The sequence below is a fragment of the Siphateles boraxobius genome, unplaced genomic scaffold (assembly GCF_051911475.1).
Source record: "Siphateles boraxobius isolate OS27281-9 unplaced genomic scaffold, OSU_SipBor_1 33, whole genome shotgun sequence".
NCBI lineage: Eukaryota > Metazoa > Chordata > Actinopteri > Cypriniformes > Leuciscidae > Siphateles > Siphateles boraxobius.
Genome location: NW_027508953.1, coordinates 7,205,523 through 7,221,810, shown reverse-complemented (window position 1 = coordinate 7,221,810; position 16,288 = coordinate 7,205,523). Strand labels below are relative to the sequence as shown.

General features: G+C 37.9%; 1 protein-coding gene across 2 annotated transcripts; it reads left to right on the top strand.

The window, feature by feature from the left end:
* Window positions 1–253: 253 nt before the first annotated feature.
* cacng8a (calcium channel, voltage-dependent, gamma subunit 8a) lies at window positions 254–15,351 on the top strand. Of its 2 annotated transcripts, XM_077195610.1 has the most exons (6): window positions 254–333; window positions 2,759–3,039; window positions 5,222–5,449; window positions 12,541–12,624; window positions 13,028–13,168; window positions 13,683–15,268. In XM_077195610.1, exons 2-6 carry the CDS (start codon window positions 3,009–3,011, stop codon window positions 14,468–14,470), a joined length of 1,272 nt encoding a protein of 423 aa, XP_077051725.1. In that variant the 5' UTR covers window positions 254–333; window positions 2,759–3,008; the 3' UTR covers window positions 14,471–15,268. The 2 variants fall into 2 exon arrangements, with proteins under 2 accessions (XP_077051725.1, XP_077051726.1); XM_077195611.1 differs by lacking the exon at window positions 254–333 and having other exon boundaries at window positions 2,482–3,039; window positions 13,683–15,351.
* The last annotated feature ends 937 nt before the right edge of the window (window positions 15,352–16,288 follow it).

Below are 16,288 nucleotides of genomic sequence, written 5' to 3'. Positions count from 1 at the left end.
GTGTCAAGTATTAAAATAATAATAATAAAAAAATTTAGTGCCATTTTTAAATATTAGGCATAGTCAACAGCCACATTCTTCACCTTATGACAGAATCCATATCATTTGTTCTATTAGTTCGGGTCTGTCATCCTGTAGACATGTTCCTAGAGAACTGTGATTTGTCTCTTGATCAATATTAACCAAGTCCTGTCGGCTAACAATTCCTGCTTCACCATCGTTTATTCATATGAGCACAACTGTCTCTTAACGCCCCCTCATTCACCGCCTCTCCAGAACCGCCTCAAAGAATTACGACCAAAAGCAACAGGGATACATGTCTAAACTGCAAAGGTAAGGCAAAAAAACATCAAGCATTTACAATTTTATAGGACTGGTAACATTTTAAATAGATTCGTTGAGATTTATTTACAGACTACAGAGTAATAGAAATGAATCGTGAAATTTAACGGACGCTGTCTGGTCGGGTTACTGACGTGTGAAGCTTCAGTCGATTGTTTAGCGGTTCATTCGAGTCAGTTTTTGTATCATTTATGTTTAACGAACGTGTTTTATGTTGTTTCTATATGCAATTGTTTGTGAATATTGTGACATTTGTAAGTCGTTTCACGAGCGTCTAGATGGCAGATGAGCGCGCTCAAAGGAGACGCGCGCGGACTGATCGCTCCTAGTAACGGTCTCGGGGGAAACATCTGTCAGTCATTTTGATGGCTGGGGGAAATCAGTCATTGGTTTTATGTTTTCATTCCCTTTAGCACCAAAACAACATCATTAATCGAATGAAGGTTGGCACTGGCACTGCAATATGCACGTGTTGCACTCATGGCACTGATTTACAACCAAAGGTTGTGATGTTAATTGATACTTTTACTTGATAAATGTAGTTGATTTACATGATTTATGCACGTATAGGCTACTATACAGCCTAATAACAAATGTAAGTCCACATCAGAACCATTGATGCTTCTCATTTCATTCATTCATTCATTCATTCACACCAAAGACGCAAATGTCTCCTGGTGGTTTAATGTGTTTTTAATAAAGAAATTGGTCACTTTTAACTGCTCTAAATGCTTTATATGTGGCAACAGCAATAATGTAAGCAATGTGAACTGGCTGCATGTGAAGTTTAAATGAAATTACTGAAGAGGTTTGTATGTATTCCTCCTGTTGTATGAGATAAGCAAGGTCGAACCATTCCTGCAGGGCTTGAATCCTTTATAGTCCTATCGTACATTTTTTTTTTTTTTGTAAAATAAAAAAATAAAATAAAAATTATCAGACATTACACATGGTTGCCATATGTGAATGTTTCAGTGCTGGTTGGCCATTAGTGCACAAGAGAAGTTCATTCATTTGTATCATTAAACCTGGCTTTCTTTAGCTTTCTCCTCAACTTGTGTAATTTGTGACCAGAGGATGGCCTGCTGTTTAGTGCCTCAAAGTATTTTATATTATTTCAGTATTTTATATTAGAAATTAACATTGTAATAGTAATAATGATAATATTAAATAATATAAAATAAGCATAATATTTTAGATGAGTGACAATTTTATTAGGATCTTTGCAGAGAGTAAAAGTTTTGTGAGTGAAAACTGCATTCATTTTATTTATATTACTATTAAAATTAAAATATATATATTTAAAAATATGATATTTACATAGTTGCAGGAATAATTGTCCATAATAATAATACTTATTATTATTAAATTCATTAAATGCATAATATAGTGTGGGAAATTTTCAATATAAGAGACCGAAAGTTTTGTGCATCTATTATTTTATCAATAAATTTACATTATAAATTAAATTATTGATTTTGGCATAATAACAATAATAGTATTTATTATAATTTAAAGTAATAATAGTATTATTAATAATTAATTAATGCTTTATTAATGTATGCTTTATTAATGCTTTTCTCACTGTAATTCTATATTAAAAAAATATTTTTTATATAGTTTTTTTTTGTCACCAGGGTATATACTTTTAAAATATGTTCAAATGAATGTAAGTTTGCATGAGAACTTTTCATTTGTATATTCCTGGAGGATTTTAGATTTTTGTGTTAACTTATTTTGTTCCTAAACACTTTGTAACTTCCTTTCTGTGTGTCTGGCTGTGGTGTTTATTACCATTTGGGTTCCTGTTTCTGAGAATGAGCAAGAGTGACACAAGACTCTGAACATAACAGAACAGAACTCTAAGTAACTGCCTATTAGAGTCTGTGCTCGTCATGGGGGGAAACAGATCAGCTGTCCTCGCTGTGCATGTCATTACCGCATCACCACACGGTCAGAAAAGAGTGTTGATCGAAAGCACACACCAGGTGCATTCTGAACATCCATGACAGTCCAGGGTTTGGCAAATCACTAGGTATGTTATGATGAATACCCCAAACCCCCCCCCCCCCCCCCCACACACACACACTAGCATCACCTCACTCACCAACATCACACACACCATCCTGTTCTGTTCTCGACTTCAGAATGCGCTGTTGCCATGGTGACGGAATGGCGCACGCTCTGTCTTGATTTCTCTCTATTCTCTTTTTCTTTATATATCCCTTGCTCTTCCTGCGGATGTATGGGCGATATAACCATCTAGATTTACTGGTCGTCTGGATGAAACGTACTGGTGTCATGATAATGATCATTTAATGGCACTAACACACTCTCAAGCTGTTGTTTTTCTGCAACATGTACCTTAAACATGTTCTGTCTCTCTATTCTCTTTTTTTTTTTTGTTTCTCCTCAGGAGGAGAAGCAGTAGGATTCCTGCCATGAAATCTCTCTAAGAGGAGAAAAGCAGCGAAACCTAGAAAATCTACACCCACCCACGGGCAGGAGACAGGGGGAGAGAGAAATAAAGAAAGAAAGAGAGAGAGTGAGCAGAGGGGTGCGTGAAAGAGGGGGGAAAGAAAAAGCGAGGGATAACAGTCGATGGATGCTGCTTGGGCGTTCTGGTCAGCACAATATTCAGTGACAAGGATTGGAGAGCTGCAGGGATGGATGGGAAGGGAAGACACATTCCTCCAGGTAATCGGATCTCATTAATGGCCGCCAGTGCTGTGCTGAGACCACCGTGTCTAATGTTTAGTGAAATGCTCTTGAGTGAGTCTCAATGTGTTCCACTGTATGACAGCATCATTTTCAGCTTACTGTTGTCTTATCAGGAAACTTTTTTGCCGACATCTTAAGATGTTCCAAAAGAGTTCATAGTTCATGCATTATGCTTGGTTTGAGTTCACTGTGTCTTTTATTACTCAGCTCTCTATCTGGAATTCTCGATTGGTCAATTGTGGAGCAGTAAATATTTTTGTATAATGGCTGCTAAATTGTGTAGTTCACCGCTGTCCATGGTAACATACCGGTGCTACTTTCAGATCACGAAGACATGTTATATTGTACTGAAACATTATATATATATATATATATATATATATATATATACAGTATATATATGTGTGTGTGTGTGTGTGTGTGTGTGTGTATGTGTTTGTATATATATATATATATATACATATATATACATATATATGCAAACTTTTTAATATTTCGAACTTGGTTTGATTTTGATTCATTAGCGGCGTGATGTACGTAGCCTGATACACTGTAATTTTCTTTGCGCTTGAGTTCATTAACATGCGGTCACAATGGCGAATGCACAAAGTTCAATATTATGCTTTTTCAATAAATCACGGAAAGATGAGCGAGAAGGAGAAAAAGTGGCATCTACATCTGGACCTACTTCACGTTTCCACGAGGAGGCAGCGAGTGAAGCGGCACCAGAGGTTTCCCATTTCTAGGACATGCAGTTCATCACTGGACTGTAGTAGTGAGACTTCCACGACACAAATCGGCGAAAACAACTTAAACTGCGAAAACAACTTAAAATACTGTGTAATTTATGGTCATACAGATAAAAGTAAGACATCATTCGAAACTGTAAAGGGTCTATTTTTATCTGTGTACACTCACAATAAAAACAAAACATTTCTCTTTTGTAAAATGAAGAAAAACAGGATGCACTTTCTGCCGTCTCAGTTTCCTTTCCATTAAGTTTGTGGGCTGTTTACACGACACCATTTTAAAAACGTTAAAAAAAATTATGCTTTCTGGTCGTTTGTTCACACTACAACAGCGTCTTGTGTGCCTGAAAACGCAAACTTTTGAAAACCGGTTTCAAAGTGCAAGCTTTTAAAAAAGGTCTCCGTGTAAACTACAAAAATGGGAATCTATGAAGACGATGAAGTCATGCACATGTGGATTACATGGTCAGTCTATAGTTTTTCATCGCCATCTAATGGCCTGGCAGTAGAATACAGGGTGTTTTTAGTCATTTTCGTGGATCCGTGTGAATGGGGATCGTTTTGACACTGTACACGGAAAACTCGAAGGAAAAAGTTCTCCGTTTTAAGCATATCGTTGTCGTGTAAATGTACCCTTGATGGCCATATATATTCACTCTTATTATTATCGTTGTTACTGAAATAAGCATTGTATTAAACTTAAAAAAATATCGGTCACATGATTGTACTCATACTTAATATAGCAATGTATGGGATCTTTTTGGGATTTTTTTTGAAAAGACAAATTTTAGTTCAGCTATGTTTTTTTTGTTTTGGGGTTTTTTTGCAGTAGAAATGCAATCAGCTGACATATTTAGCTTTATTAATAACAAAAAATGTTTTATCCATATCAACATTATCCCTATAAAAGATCTATCCATGCAAAGAAATCTCAATTACAACTGTCTCGCGACTGTTCACAATAGCTGCCTGGCAACTATACATTCCCAATGGGACTATGAGCAGTTTGGTTATGATCAAAAAAAGATATGACCTTTCTGGCCTCTGCATTGTATTGTGATATTTGGCTCTTAAGGTTTTTTATGTAATACCATATTCTGAAATGTGCGTATTTCTCCAATGTTGTATTGCCGTTTGTTCATGATCTTAGTAACCTACATATGGGCACACTGATGACAATTTGTGCATCTGGGTTCAAAATGTCCTCATCGACTGATCTTCCAACACTTCAGCAGGATCACACACTCATCTCATCTACTTCTTTCTGTAACCTTGGGCTCCGATTACAGTCTTTATTTATGCTTTTATTCATACCCATGTTTTTAACTGTTTCCACTTCACTCAGGATCCTGTTCACACTCTCTTATCCCCTCATTTAAACACAGCTGTGTTTTTGTTTATGACTCCAGCCATGGTGTGGTGCGAGAGGGGAATTCAGGTGCTTCTCACCACTGTGGGAGCATTCGCTGCCTTCGCCTTGATGACCGTGGCCATTGGCACGGACTACTGGCTGTATGCTCGGGCCTTTATCTGCAACAGCACTGCCAACTCCTCTCAGGATGACCCACACAATAAGGACAAGAAGGATCCTGGAGCTCTCACCCACTCCGGCCTCTGGAGGATTTGCTGCCTAGAAGGTAAGTGAACGGCTGTGTTTGTGTGTGGGGGCGAAGGTATGGATTGGGTCATGTATGGATGTATGTGAGGGGGAAATGGTGAATGAAGGAGGTCCCCACCTGTGCAGTTTGCATAAGTGATTCATGAAGGGAAAATGGTTGGATGTGAGCTTGTGTTATACAGTCTGGATGGCCTAACATTTCATTTTTTGCAGCTCTGTTTTGATCAGTGCCACTTAATATACATTATTTGCTCCAGCGCAACGTTTTTTTTAAGTGCATTTTATTTATTACCATAACTGAAACAGAATGTTTGGGGTCATTAACTCTTTCCCCGTCATTGATGGAATTTTCCAGCTTTCCATGCGTTCACTCCTATACAGTAGGAGGCGATATGATGCATTTTCTGAAAGAATAAATAATCTCTGGACCAAAACTCAGGCAAAAAAGGAGCAGAAACAAGCGATAAAAGCATTGCAATTTTCAAAAAAAAATTAAGAAACTTACCAACATTCAAGTGTTGATTGAAAAATAATGCATGACGCTAGAATAAAACGTTTTGTTGTTGCTGTTTAGAAGCAGAGGATCTCTTCTCTTTTTTTGACATTGTATGTTCAGATATTCATACAACAAAATATTCTAGGGGCCATGAAAATTTTGTAAAAATTTTGCGGCTGGAAACTTTTTTACAAAACGCTGGCAGGGATAGCAGAGGTGGGAGTAAGTCACACATGTGCAAGTCAGAAGCAAGTCTCAAGTCTTAACCTTCGAGTCTCAAGCAAGTCCAAGTAAATTTTTTATAAAGGCAAGTCAAGTCAAGTCAAGTCACTGCCTTATGTCAAGCAAGTCAAGTCAAGTCGTACCTTGGGTCACAAGTCACTGGCAAGTCGGACAAACGTTTGACGATTTCACTGAATTTATATAGCTATTAAAATAAGTTAAAACTACAGAAGTTGTGGACTATGGTTTTATTTGCAACTTTATTTTTTTAAATATATGCATTTCCACATATAGCTGAGTGGTTACTACAATAAAAATCTAAATGTAACTGAAATTAGGCCAACATTAAAGCATGAAAAAATAAATATGCCTCAAACATTGCAGAAGACCATTAAAAGGTATTAAACAATTCACAATTCAAGTATAATTCCTATGCGACCAAAGGCATTCTTCAAACTGGCATCCCCTTAATACAAATTATATATTTTTAATTATAAAGTTAAAACCGCCAATAAGTGGCGCCAAATTACCGTATTAATGTACGAGTCAAGGAAGCATTCATTTAACTTATGTTCAAAACGGCAGATTCGTTCTGGAACTAAGCAACTAGGTCACTGAATCACAAACACGCATAACTCTTTCTCTGGCTTGTTTGGAACTATTGTCATTGGAGAAATCGAACAAAAACAGAAAATATTTGGAATATTAGGCTATGTCTAAATGTCACATCACAATATTCACTCTTTGTTTACTGAACTGTTTTATAAAATCATTATCACATTTGCAATCGCGTCAATATATTATATATATTTTTTTAATATCATATGTTATAATTATGAAAATAACTCATACTAGGGCATTTTTTCCACCACATTTTGAATTTTGGGTGCAATATTAATTCTGCTGGCATTTTGATAACATCTAATAGATGTAACCCCTGATAACATCTAACCCTGCTTTAAGAGAAACATAAAACACGACAAAACATTAACAGTTTTCTATGTTGTTTTTTGTCATTGGAAAGAACGACATATTTGGCTTTAAAGCATGATTTAAAAAGAAATGTGGCAAATGTTATACAAAACATATGACATCATTAATTATCATTTGAATATTAATTGACAACATTAAGCTACATTTGAAAACATAATTGTGTATAAAGAGGCATGCTGTTTTGACCAATATTCTCGATTTAGAGATAGTCAAATTAACTATAACAAACAGGTTAAACGAGCCATAGCTGACTTTTAGACGTGGTGAATGAAGTTCGACTGTTCGAGGTTGTGATGGTCGTCCGATATCCCTTGCCAGTTATTATGCGTACAGCAAATCTTCTTGTATGAATATAGTCAATTTCTAGTGTTTATATCCAAAAAGAAACGATGCTGGGAGATGTTTTTGTATTTAGCGTGCTCACCGCGATGTATGTTTTTTCTGATCTTGTGCAGTGTCACGCAATCGCGCAGAATCTGATGACTGGCGTCAATGGTTCCGTTGCTTTCATTTTGTTCATCAATTGATGTTGCGATGATAAATGTATATCAAGTCATTCTCGAGTCATACAGTTCAAGTCAAGTCAAGTCTCAAGTCATTGGATCTCAAGTCAAAGTCAAGTCGAGTCATTTTCTTAATTTAGTCAAGCAAGTCTCAAGTCCTTAAATTTGCGACTCGAGTCTGACTCGAGTCAAGTCATGTGACTCGAGTCCCCCATCTCTGAGGGATAGAGTTAAGATTGTTTATTGTTTTAGAAAGAAGTCTCTTATGCTTATGAAGGCTACATTTATGTGATAAAAAATACAGTAAAAACACTAACAGTAATGTTGTGAACTATTATTGAAATTTAAAATAACTATTACTGTTTTAGTTTATTTTAAAATGTCATTTAGCTGTTCCTGTGACAAAGCTTAATTTTCAGAATCATTACACCAGTCTTCAGTGTCACACGATCCTTGAGGAATCGATCTGATATGCTGGTTTGGTGCTCAAGGAACAATTATTATTATTATTATCAATGCTGAAAAGAGTGTTAATAATAAAGGTGTAGAGAGGTTCAGATGTTATGGGAAGAAGGAGGCGGGAACCGGTGAACATTTAACATTTTTAATCAAATAAAACAAATACAAAAACAAAAGTATAAACCAGCAGCCCATCATGGACGACTGCTGGCCACACAAAACAGAAACAAAACACAACATAAAACCAGGCCTGTTCCTCTCTTTCTCTGTCATCGCTCCACCTTTTCTGCTTCCGCTCATCCATGAGAGATACGAGTCCGGTGCGTCGCACAGGTGGCGCTCATCAGTAATCACGCCACCAGTAATCACGTGCCATTCTCCCACGGCCCTCGGCCTCGTCCTGCTCTCCACAAAAGGCTATTTCACAAAGTAGCCTGGCCTCGAATGCCTAATTACTTTTACAAAACGGCTACAACATAATTAAAATATTTAAAGATGCAAAATTTCATAAACACTTTATAACGTTATCACAATTAGCTTCAACAAGTGTTTCAAGATTGCAGTCTACCAATGTGTCGACTTGCGCAAAAATTGTGGCCGTCTGCTTCCACAGACATGGAGACATTGTTAGTTTCCAAAGGATCTATTTCTTCCTGACTGGAAATTACTTGTATGGGTGTAACCTAATGCAGGTTGATTCACTTATATTAAATAATATATACTTATACACTTACCTAAAGGATTATTAGGAACACCATACTAATACTGTGTTTGACCCCCTTTCGCCTTCAGAACTGCCTTAATTCTACGTGGCATTGATTCAACAAGGTGCTGAAAGCATTCTTTAGAAATGTTGGCCCATATTGATAGGATACCATCTTGCAGTTGATGGAGATTTGTGGGATGCACATCCAGGGGACGAAGCTCCCCTTCCACCACATCCCAAAGATGCTCTATTGGGTTGAGATCTGGTGACTGTGGGGGCCATTTTAGTACAGTGAACTCATTGTCATGTTCAAGAAACCAATTTGAATAGATTCGAGCTTTGTGACATGGTGCATTATCCTGCTGGAAGTAGCCATCAGAGGATGGGTACATGGTGGCCATAAAGGGATGGATATGGTCAGAAATGCCGTGGCATTTAAACAATGCCCAATTGGCACTAAGGGGGCTAAAGTGTGCCAAGAAAACATCCCCCACACCATTACACCACCACCACCAGCCTGCACAGTGGTAAAAAGGCATGATGGATCCATGTTCTCTTTCTGTTTACGCCAAACTCATCAGACCAGGCAACATTTTTCCAGTCTGCAACTGTCCAATTTTGGTGAGCTCTTGCAAATTGTAGCCTCTTTTTCCTATTTGTAGTGGAGATGAGTGGTACCCGGTGGGGTCCTCTGCTGTTGTAGCCCATCCGCCTCAAGGTTGTGCGTGTTGTGGCTTCACAAATGCTTTGCTGCATACCTCGGTTGTAACGAGTAGTTATTTCAGTCAAAGTTGCTCTACTATCAGCTTGAATCAGTCGGCCCATTCTCCTCTGACCTCTAGCATCAACAAGGCATTTTCGCCCACAGGACTGCTGCATACTGGATGTTTTTCCCTTTTCACACCATTCTTTCTAAACCCTAGAAATGGTTGTGCATGAAGATCCCAGTAACTGAGCAGATTGTGAAATACTCAGACCGGCCCGTCTGGCACCAACAACCATGCCACGCTCAAAATTGCTTAAATCACCTTTCTTTCCCATTCTGACATTCAGTTTGGAGTTCAGGAGATTGTCTTGACCAGGACCACACCCCTAAATGCATTGAAGCAACTGCCATGTGATTGGTTGATTAGATAATTGCATTAATGAGAAATTGAACAGGTGTTCCTAATAATCCTTTAGGTGAGTGTATATATATATATATATATATATATATATATATATATATATATATTAGTATCAAGATAATTTTACATGCTTGTTCAATATAGTACTTTGCTACAGAGGACACAAAACCAGTCAGAACCCTAACACAAACTGATTTCACTGTCTAGCTTTAGGGTTACTGTAAAGTTATCAAAGGCATTGTGGTAAGCGTTGCCTCCAGATCCATTTAGCCACTGGGCTCTGCAATGCGGGGTATTCACGTTAAGCTAGTTGTTTTAACAGTACACAGAACAGGTTTTAAACAAACATGGGCTGTTTTTTTTTCCACATTTGCATTAGAATCCTGAAGAGTACATGTCAATGGCTATGATTTTGTGATGAGTCATCGCAGGTCAAAGGTGCCTGCAATGCTCTCATTGCATTTGCAGAATAATCAAACCAGAAAAAAACTGTCATTTTGTTTTGTTATATTGCTCACTTTTGTTCTCTGCTTTATATAGCGTAAACTAGTCTGCTTTTTTAGGGAAATGTTTATTAATAGGGTTTATTACAAAATTACATTGTCCACTTTATATGTTTTTGTTATTATTATTATTGATATATTTTTTTGACATTTTTACCTTTGGATAGGACAGTGAAGAAGAGACAGGGACTGTGGAAAGGACCACAAGCCGGGACTCAAACTCAGGTTGCCGAAGCGTTACTGCACTATGTGTCAGAGCGCTACCCCCACATGGCTATGGCTCTGATTTCCACTATATGTTTTAATATTTTTATTTTGTATGTGTATGCACAGGAGAACTTCTCATGGAAAATCTCTGCCTAATTCACAACACGTGCGTACGCATATAAATTTGTTCTTGACCTCGTTCTAATGTTAGTGAACTTGGAGTAGTCTAAAGGCCCGTTCACACCAAGCACGATAACTATAAAGATAACGCTAAAGATAACTATATATGCGTCCACACCAATGAAAGATAACGGTCTTTTTATTCTAAGCAGCCGCGCGCCCGCGCTGCGGTTTCAGAGTAGCGAAAATGGATGACCTGCTGCTGCTTTACGTTACAAAAAAATATCAAAAGAAAAACAGGCGCTTTTGGGTACACGATATCCTTAAAAGACGAGAGGAGTTGGGAGAATCCGAATTTTATTATAATTGTTGTTTACAACATGTCATTGAATATGTTTTTGCTGTTCTTATTGCCTTTACATGTCTTTGCCAGCAGATGTCCTCAGCCAGCATGCTATGTTCCGAGCGCATCTAAACAGTGAATCTAGCAAGTCTAGTGTAATCGATCTAATCTAACAGTGAATTTAGCTGACGAAGTCAATGATGGGATAAAAACATAGACTAGTCAACACCTTTATGTATACAACGCCTTTTCACTGCAACTTCAGCAATGTTGTCAAAACTAGCGCTGGATAGCCTACCTGAGGTAATTTTGTTACACTATACTAAACTGCATAATATCTCATCGTTAATACTTCTCACCATTTATTCCCAGGATACAACCGATTGCTTTCCATATAACCATCTTTTTTAACGCATCCTTGAAAAGGGGGTTTGACTTGTCAAACAGTGGAGGATTTTTTTGTACCTCGACGATTAACTTCTCTGCAATGTCATCTTCCATTTTAAATGCGTGAGACCTTTAAATTAGAATGGATTCTGATTGGCTGTCAGTTTTTTATCGTTCGACAGCTGGAAAAAAAATTTTCTGAAAGTGATCCCAACGATATCGTCCTCATTTCTTTATCGTTATAGTTGTGGTGTGAATCCTGTTATTCTTTAATATGGAGAACGATTTTTAGAATTATATCTTTATCGTTATCTTTATAGTTATCGTGCTTGGTGTGAGCGGGCCTTTAATGAGCGGCCATGTGCACAAGGTTAGTCATTTGAATAAAACATACCCAAATCATTTCCATATAAGGGCTTTCCGCACAACCTTTCCTTCACAGCCTTTTGTCACTCTCTGCAGTTATTTTATACAGACCCAGATTACAGACCTGTGATTAGCCAGCTGTACATACACGTAAGTCTTGCGTTATTCAGAGAAATAACGGGGTCCTTTGGGTCGGATTGCTTTCCCACCTCAACCGAACCACCCTAGAGTTCTTTATCAATCGAGGCCAAAACCATCTCGTTCAACTGATCTCTGCTGAACAAACCAAACTAAGAGAGAAACCGCACCAGGTTCCGAGACAAATGAACCGAACGAGCCAGGTGTGAAAATCTTGGCATTAAATTAAGACAGCAAGCACTGGAAGACACTAGGAATATGCAGTGCACCAACATGTCTAAAATGAATGGTTTAAATCACACGAGAGAGAGCACCACATGACGTCTTTTACCTGGGGTGACTCACAGCCATTGACATCTACTCTGAATCTATATAGAATAAAACACCTCACCGACTGTTTAACTGAACTCTATTCAGACTCGTTTTTTTTCTTTTGGTCTTTTGTCGATTTTTATTTAAAGTGCTACTTTATTTAGTTTGTTCAGAAACCAGAAAATATGGTGACACTTTTGAAGGATCTTTATCTCTTATTCTCTTTAGGATTGAAGAGAGGAGTGTGTTCCCAGATTAATCATTTCCCAGATGATGCTGATTATGACCAGGATGCTGCAGAGTACCTTTTACGTGAGTCAGGAGTGTTTATTTGTGCATGTTTTTTGGCATATAAGATGATGTTTGCATTGTGAATATATGCTCGGAAATAGAAATCCCAGCCCAGTTTCAGTTCAATTTAAGTTTGTCTAAATTAAATTAAACAAGTTAATAAAACTCAAAACAATGAAACAATTCAGATTACTTAAAATATGTCAGTTGTGTGTACTTAAAAGAAAAATAAAGTTCTAAGTAATCATAATTTTATAAATAAAACTTTATAATTTTAAAATACTTAATTTTATTGAACTAATTTGTTTAATTTGAGTTGGCTCTACTCAAACCAATTAATTATTTTGACCGTTAGGGTTTACAGTGTATGGGGAAAACAATCAATCTGAACATTCATTTGTGCCATTTTTCTTTCTCTTCTCAGGTGTAGTCAGGGCCTCCAGTATATTTCCTATCCTCAGTGCCATATTATTGCTGCTAGGTGGAGTTTGTGTGGCATCTAGTCGGTTCTACAAGACCAAAAGACACATCATTTTGGGAGCAGGCATTTTGTTTGTAGTAGCAGGTAACATTTCTCATTATCACAAATAGCATCCTAATTTAGAAATTTGTGATGTGGTGAATTCACGAAACGTTTGTGACACTTTTGTGTGTCAGATTTCTACGGAGCCCCTAAAGGTGACATGGTGGTGGGAAATAATACAAGATGGGAGGAAAAATAATAACAAGTCAATGCTTTTGTGTTCTCTCGCAAAAATGTTTTGCGTTCCCCCGAGCAAGTTTGCATCTCTCGGGGAAACTCAAAACAATTGCCTGAGAACACAAAAGCATTACAATATATTTTTTCTTCCTATCTAATATTTTTTTTCTTCAACATGTCCCTCTAGGGGCTCCGTACATTTCAGTGTCTTACTAACTAGTTATTTTATATTTAAAATGTTAAAATATTTTTAACAAATATAAAATATTTAAAAAGTGAATTCCCTCCTGATTCTTTGAGTATTTGCTTTGTTTTAAAAATGAATCTGTTGACCTAAACTAACAGAACGCCCCCCCCATTTTGTCTTGAATTAATCCAGGCTTGAGCAACATTATAGGTGTCATTGTATACATCTCTGCGGCGCTCAGCGACATCTCCCCCAAAAAGGACGAGGACAAGAAGTGGCACTACTCCTACGGCTGGTCCTTCTACTTCGGCGGCCTGTCGTTCATCCTGGCGGAAGTTGTAGGCGTGCTGGCTGTCAACATTTACATCGAGCGCAACAAAGAACTGCGCTGCCGCTCGCGCACTGACCTCTTCCGCAGCACGACCTCTGCTGTGTTACGTTTGCCGGGATACCGGTTCCGCCGGCGCTCCTCCCGCTCCAGCTCGCGCTCCACGGCGGAGCCGACCCGCTCCCGCGAACAGTCCCCGACCTCCGCCATCGATCCCAAGAACTTCGGCCCGCCCCTGGCCGCCGGCCCACCGCCGTTTTCGGTAGCCACGCTTCCCAATCCACATACACACACAGGAGGAGGAATGGGAGATATATCGATGTACACGCTGGGGAGGAAAGGTGAGCCCCCCATGTACGGCACAGTCGACCGTGCCACACTCTACCAGCTGCACAATTACTTTCCCACGAAGGAGGGAGACGGAGGAGCGCTCATGACGGGAACGCTGCCTTCTCGTTCCAAGTCGAACCTGGCCGCGTCGGCCAACGCCACCCTCAATACCTCGTCTTCCTCCGGCCCCCAGCAGCCGCCGCTATCCGCCGGCTCCTCTGCCACCATGGAGAGGGATAGAGGGCTGGGAACCTTGGATCGACTTGGAAAAGGAGACAGTTCAAACACTAACACTCTCAACAGGAGAACAACACCTGTGTAACAAAAGGCTCTAGGAGAGAGAGAAGAGAGCGACGGGGAAAACAAGCGATTACACAAACTGCAAGTAAGGTGAGAAGTGGGAAAATGGGAGAGACAAAAAGAGCAAGAAAGGGCCGAGAAACGAAATAAGGTCCGCTCACAAGACGACAAAGAAGTGAACAAGAAGGCAATACATCCTTTTTTTTCTCTCCATTTCTGTTTTTGAACATGGTGACTTGAGTAACAGAATTCCATCCGCACTTCTTATTGATTCATGTTGAAATACTCGATGTGTGTGATGGTGATCTTTCGGTTCTTCAAGCTCTTTTTATTCCAGCGCTTTATCATCAGGTTATTCCTGTAACTTATTTAGCATTCCAATATAGTTGTTGTTGTTGTTTTTTTAAATTATTATTAATTGTTTTTGCTGAGTTAACTTAAACATTATACATTTTTATCAAGTTATTTTTTTGAACAATTATCCATTTTAATTTATTTCCTTTTGAATGAACTAAACTGTGACTTTTTTTTTGCACATGTTGACACAATATTTCACAATGTCATTCAGTGTCAAGCATGTGTTAATTCTTCGAGAGTGTGACGACTATTACTATTATAAATCTTTTTTTAGTTTTTACAAAGTTTAATAATATTTAGATCCGTGGAATTTTTCATTGTAACCGTAAGTGTACAAGTAGTTAAGCCTTCATATAAATATATTTGATTTATTTATCATATTAACTGTCTTAATATTGTTACGATGGGATAACAAATATAATGAACTGCTTTTGAGACTAGAAGTCAAAAAGAGAAAAAGAAAGAGACAGAATACAGAAGTGAAAGGCATTCATTCCAGGGGAGCAATACGTATACCTAAAAACCTCACCAGAAAAGACAAAAAAATCTATTAAATATATAGTATATTATGAATATAAATATATATATAAAATTGTGTGTGCGTGTGTGTGGAAAAAAAATCTTTTTTGGTAAAATAAAATATGATATATTCTATGAATGTCTAAAACTCAGATCTGTGTGCATACTGTTAGCAGTTTTGACTGCAGCATTATTTTCATGTTTATTTGTAACTTTGTATGCATGATTCATATCTAATATATGATATATTCATAATACTCTGCCTTTTGGCTTTGTGTGCATTGCCTGTATGTGCTCATGCGGATGGATTTGGGATGACAGAGAAGGGTCAAAGGGAAGATCCAGGGCACTAGAGGGGGAGTTGATACTCAAGAGTTTATACACATATATTTTGACATGACAAAGAAACATCCTTCTTCTAATTAATTCATTATTTTCCAGTCTACAACTATGGGACGAGTACAAAAACATGTATCCAAGGAAACATGGAGTACCTTTATGATCAATCACGACTGCTGACGTCCCTTAAAGGGAACCTACATAGGCAGCTGTCTTTTAAGAAAATTGACCATTTCAAATGTTTTTATAGACAGCAACTCAATGTAAAGCACACCTTCCTTGATGTTAGCAATAGCATTTGGCTAAGCTAACGAAGCAAACTAATAATATGCAAACATAAAAATAATCAAATAAGTGAGATGAATTAATTTTTTAATATTATTTGATGAAATATATTTTTTAATCAGTATTTCCCTGGATTTTCAGCATTTCTGGGATTACTTTCTATGGAGGGCTTCCTTTGAATTTGGCCAAAATGAAGTATCTCAAAAGGCCTTAAAATGCTGTATAGGTAGTCGGCCCAGTGGCCTCACAAGCCTTCAGGAGACATGCATTTTTCACAGGCAGACACACAAATAGGGTAATTTGAAAGAAAGTAACGCATTAATGCCTGCGCCTTGCTCCA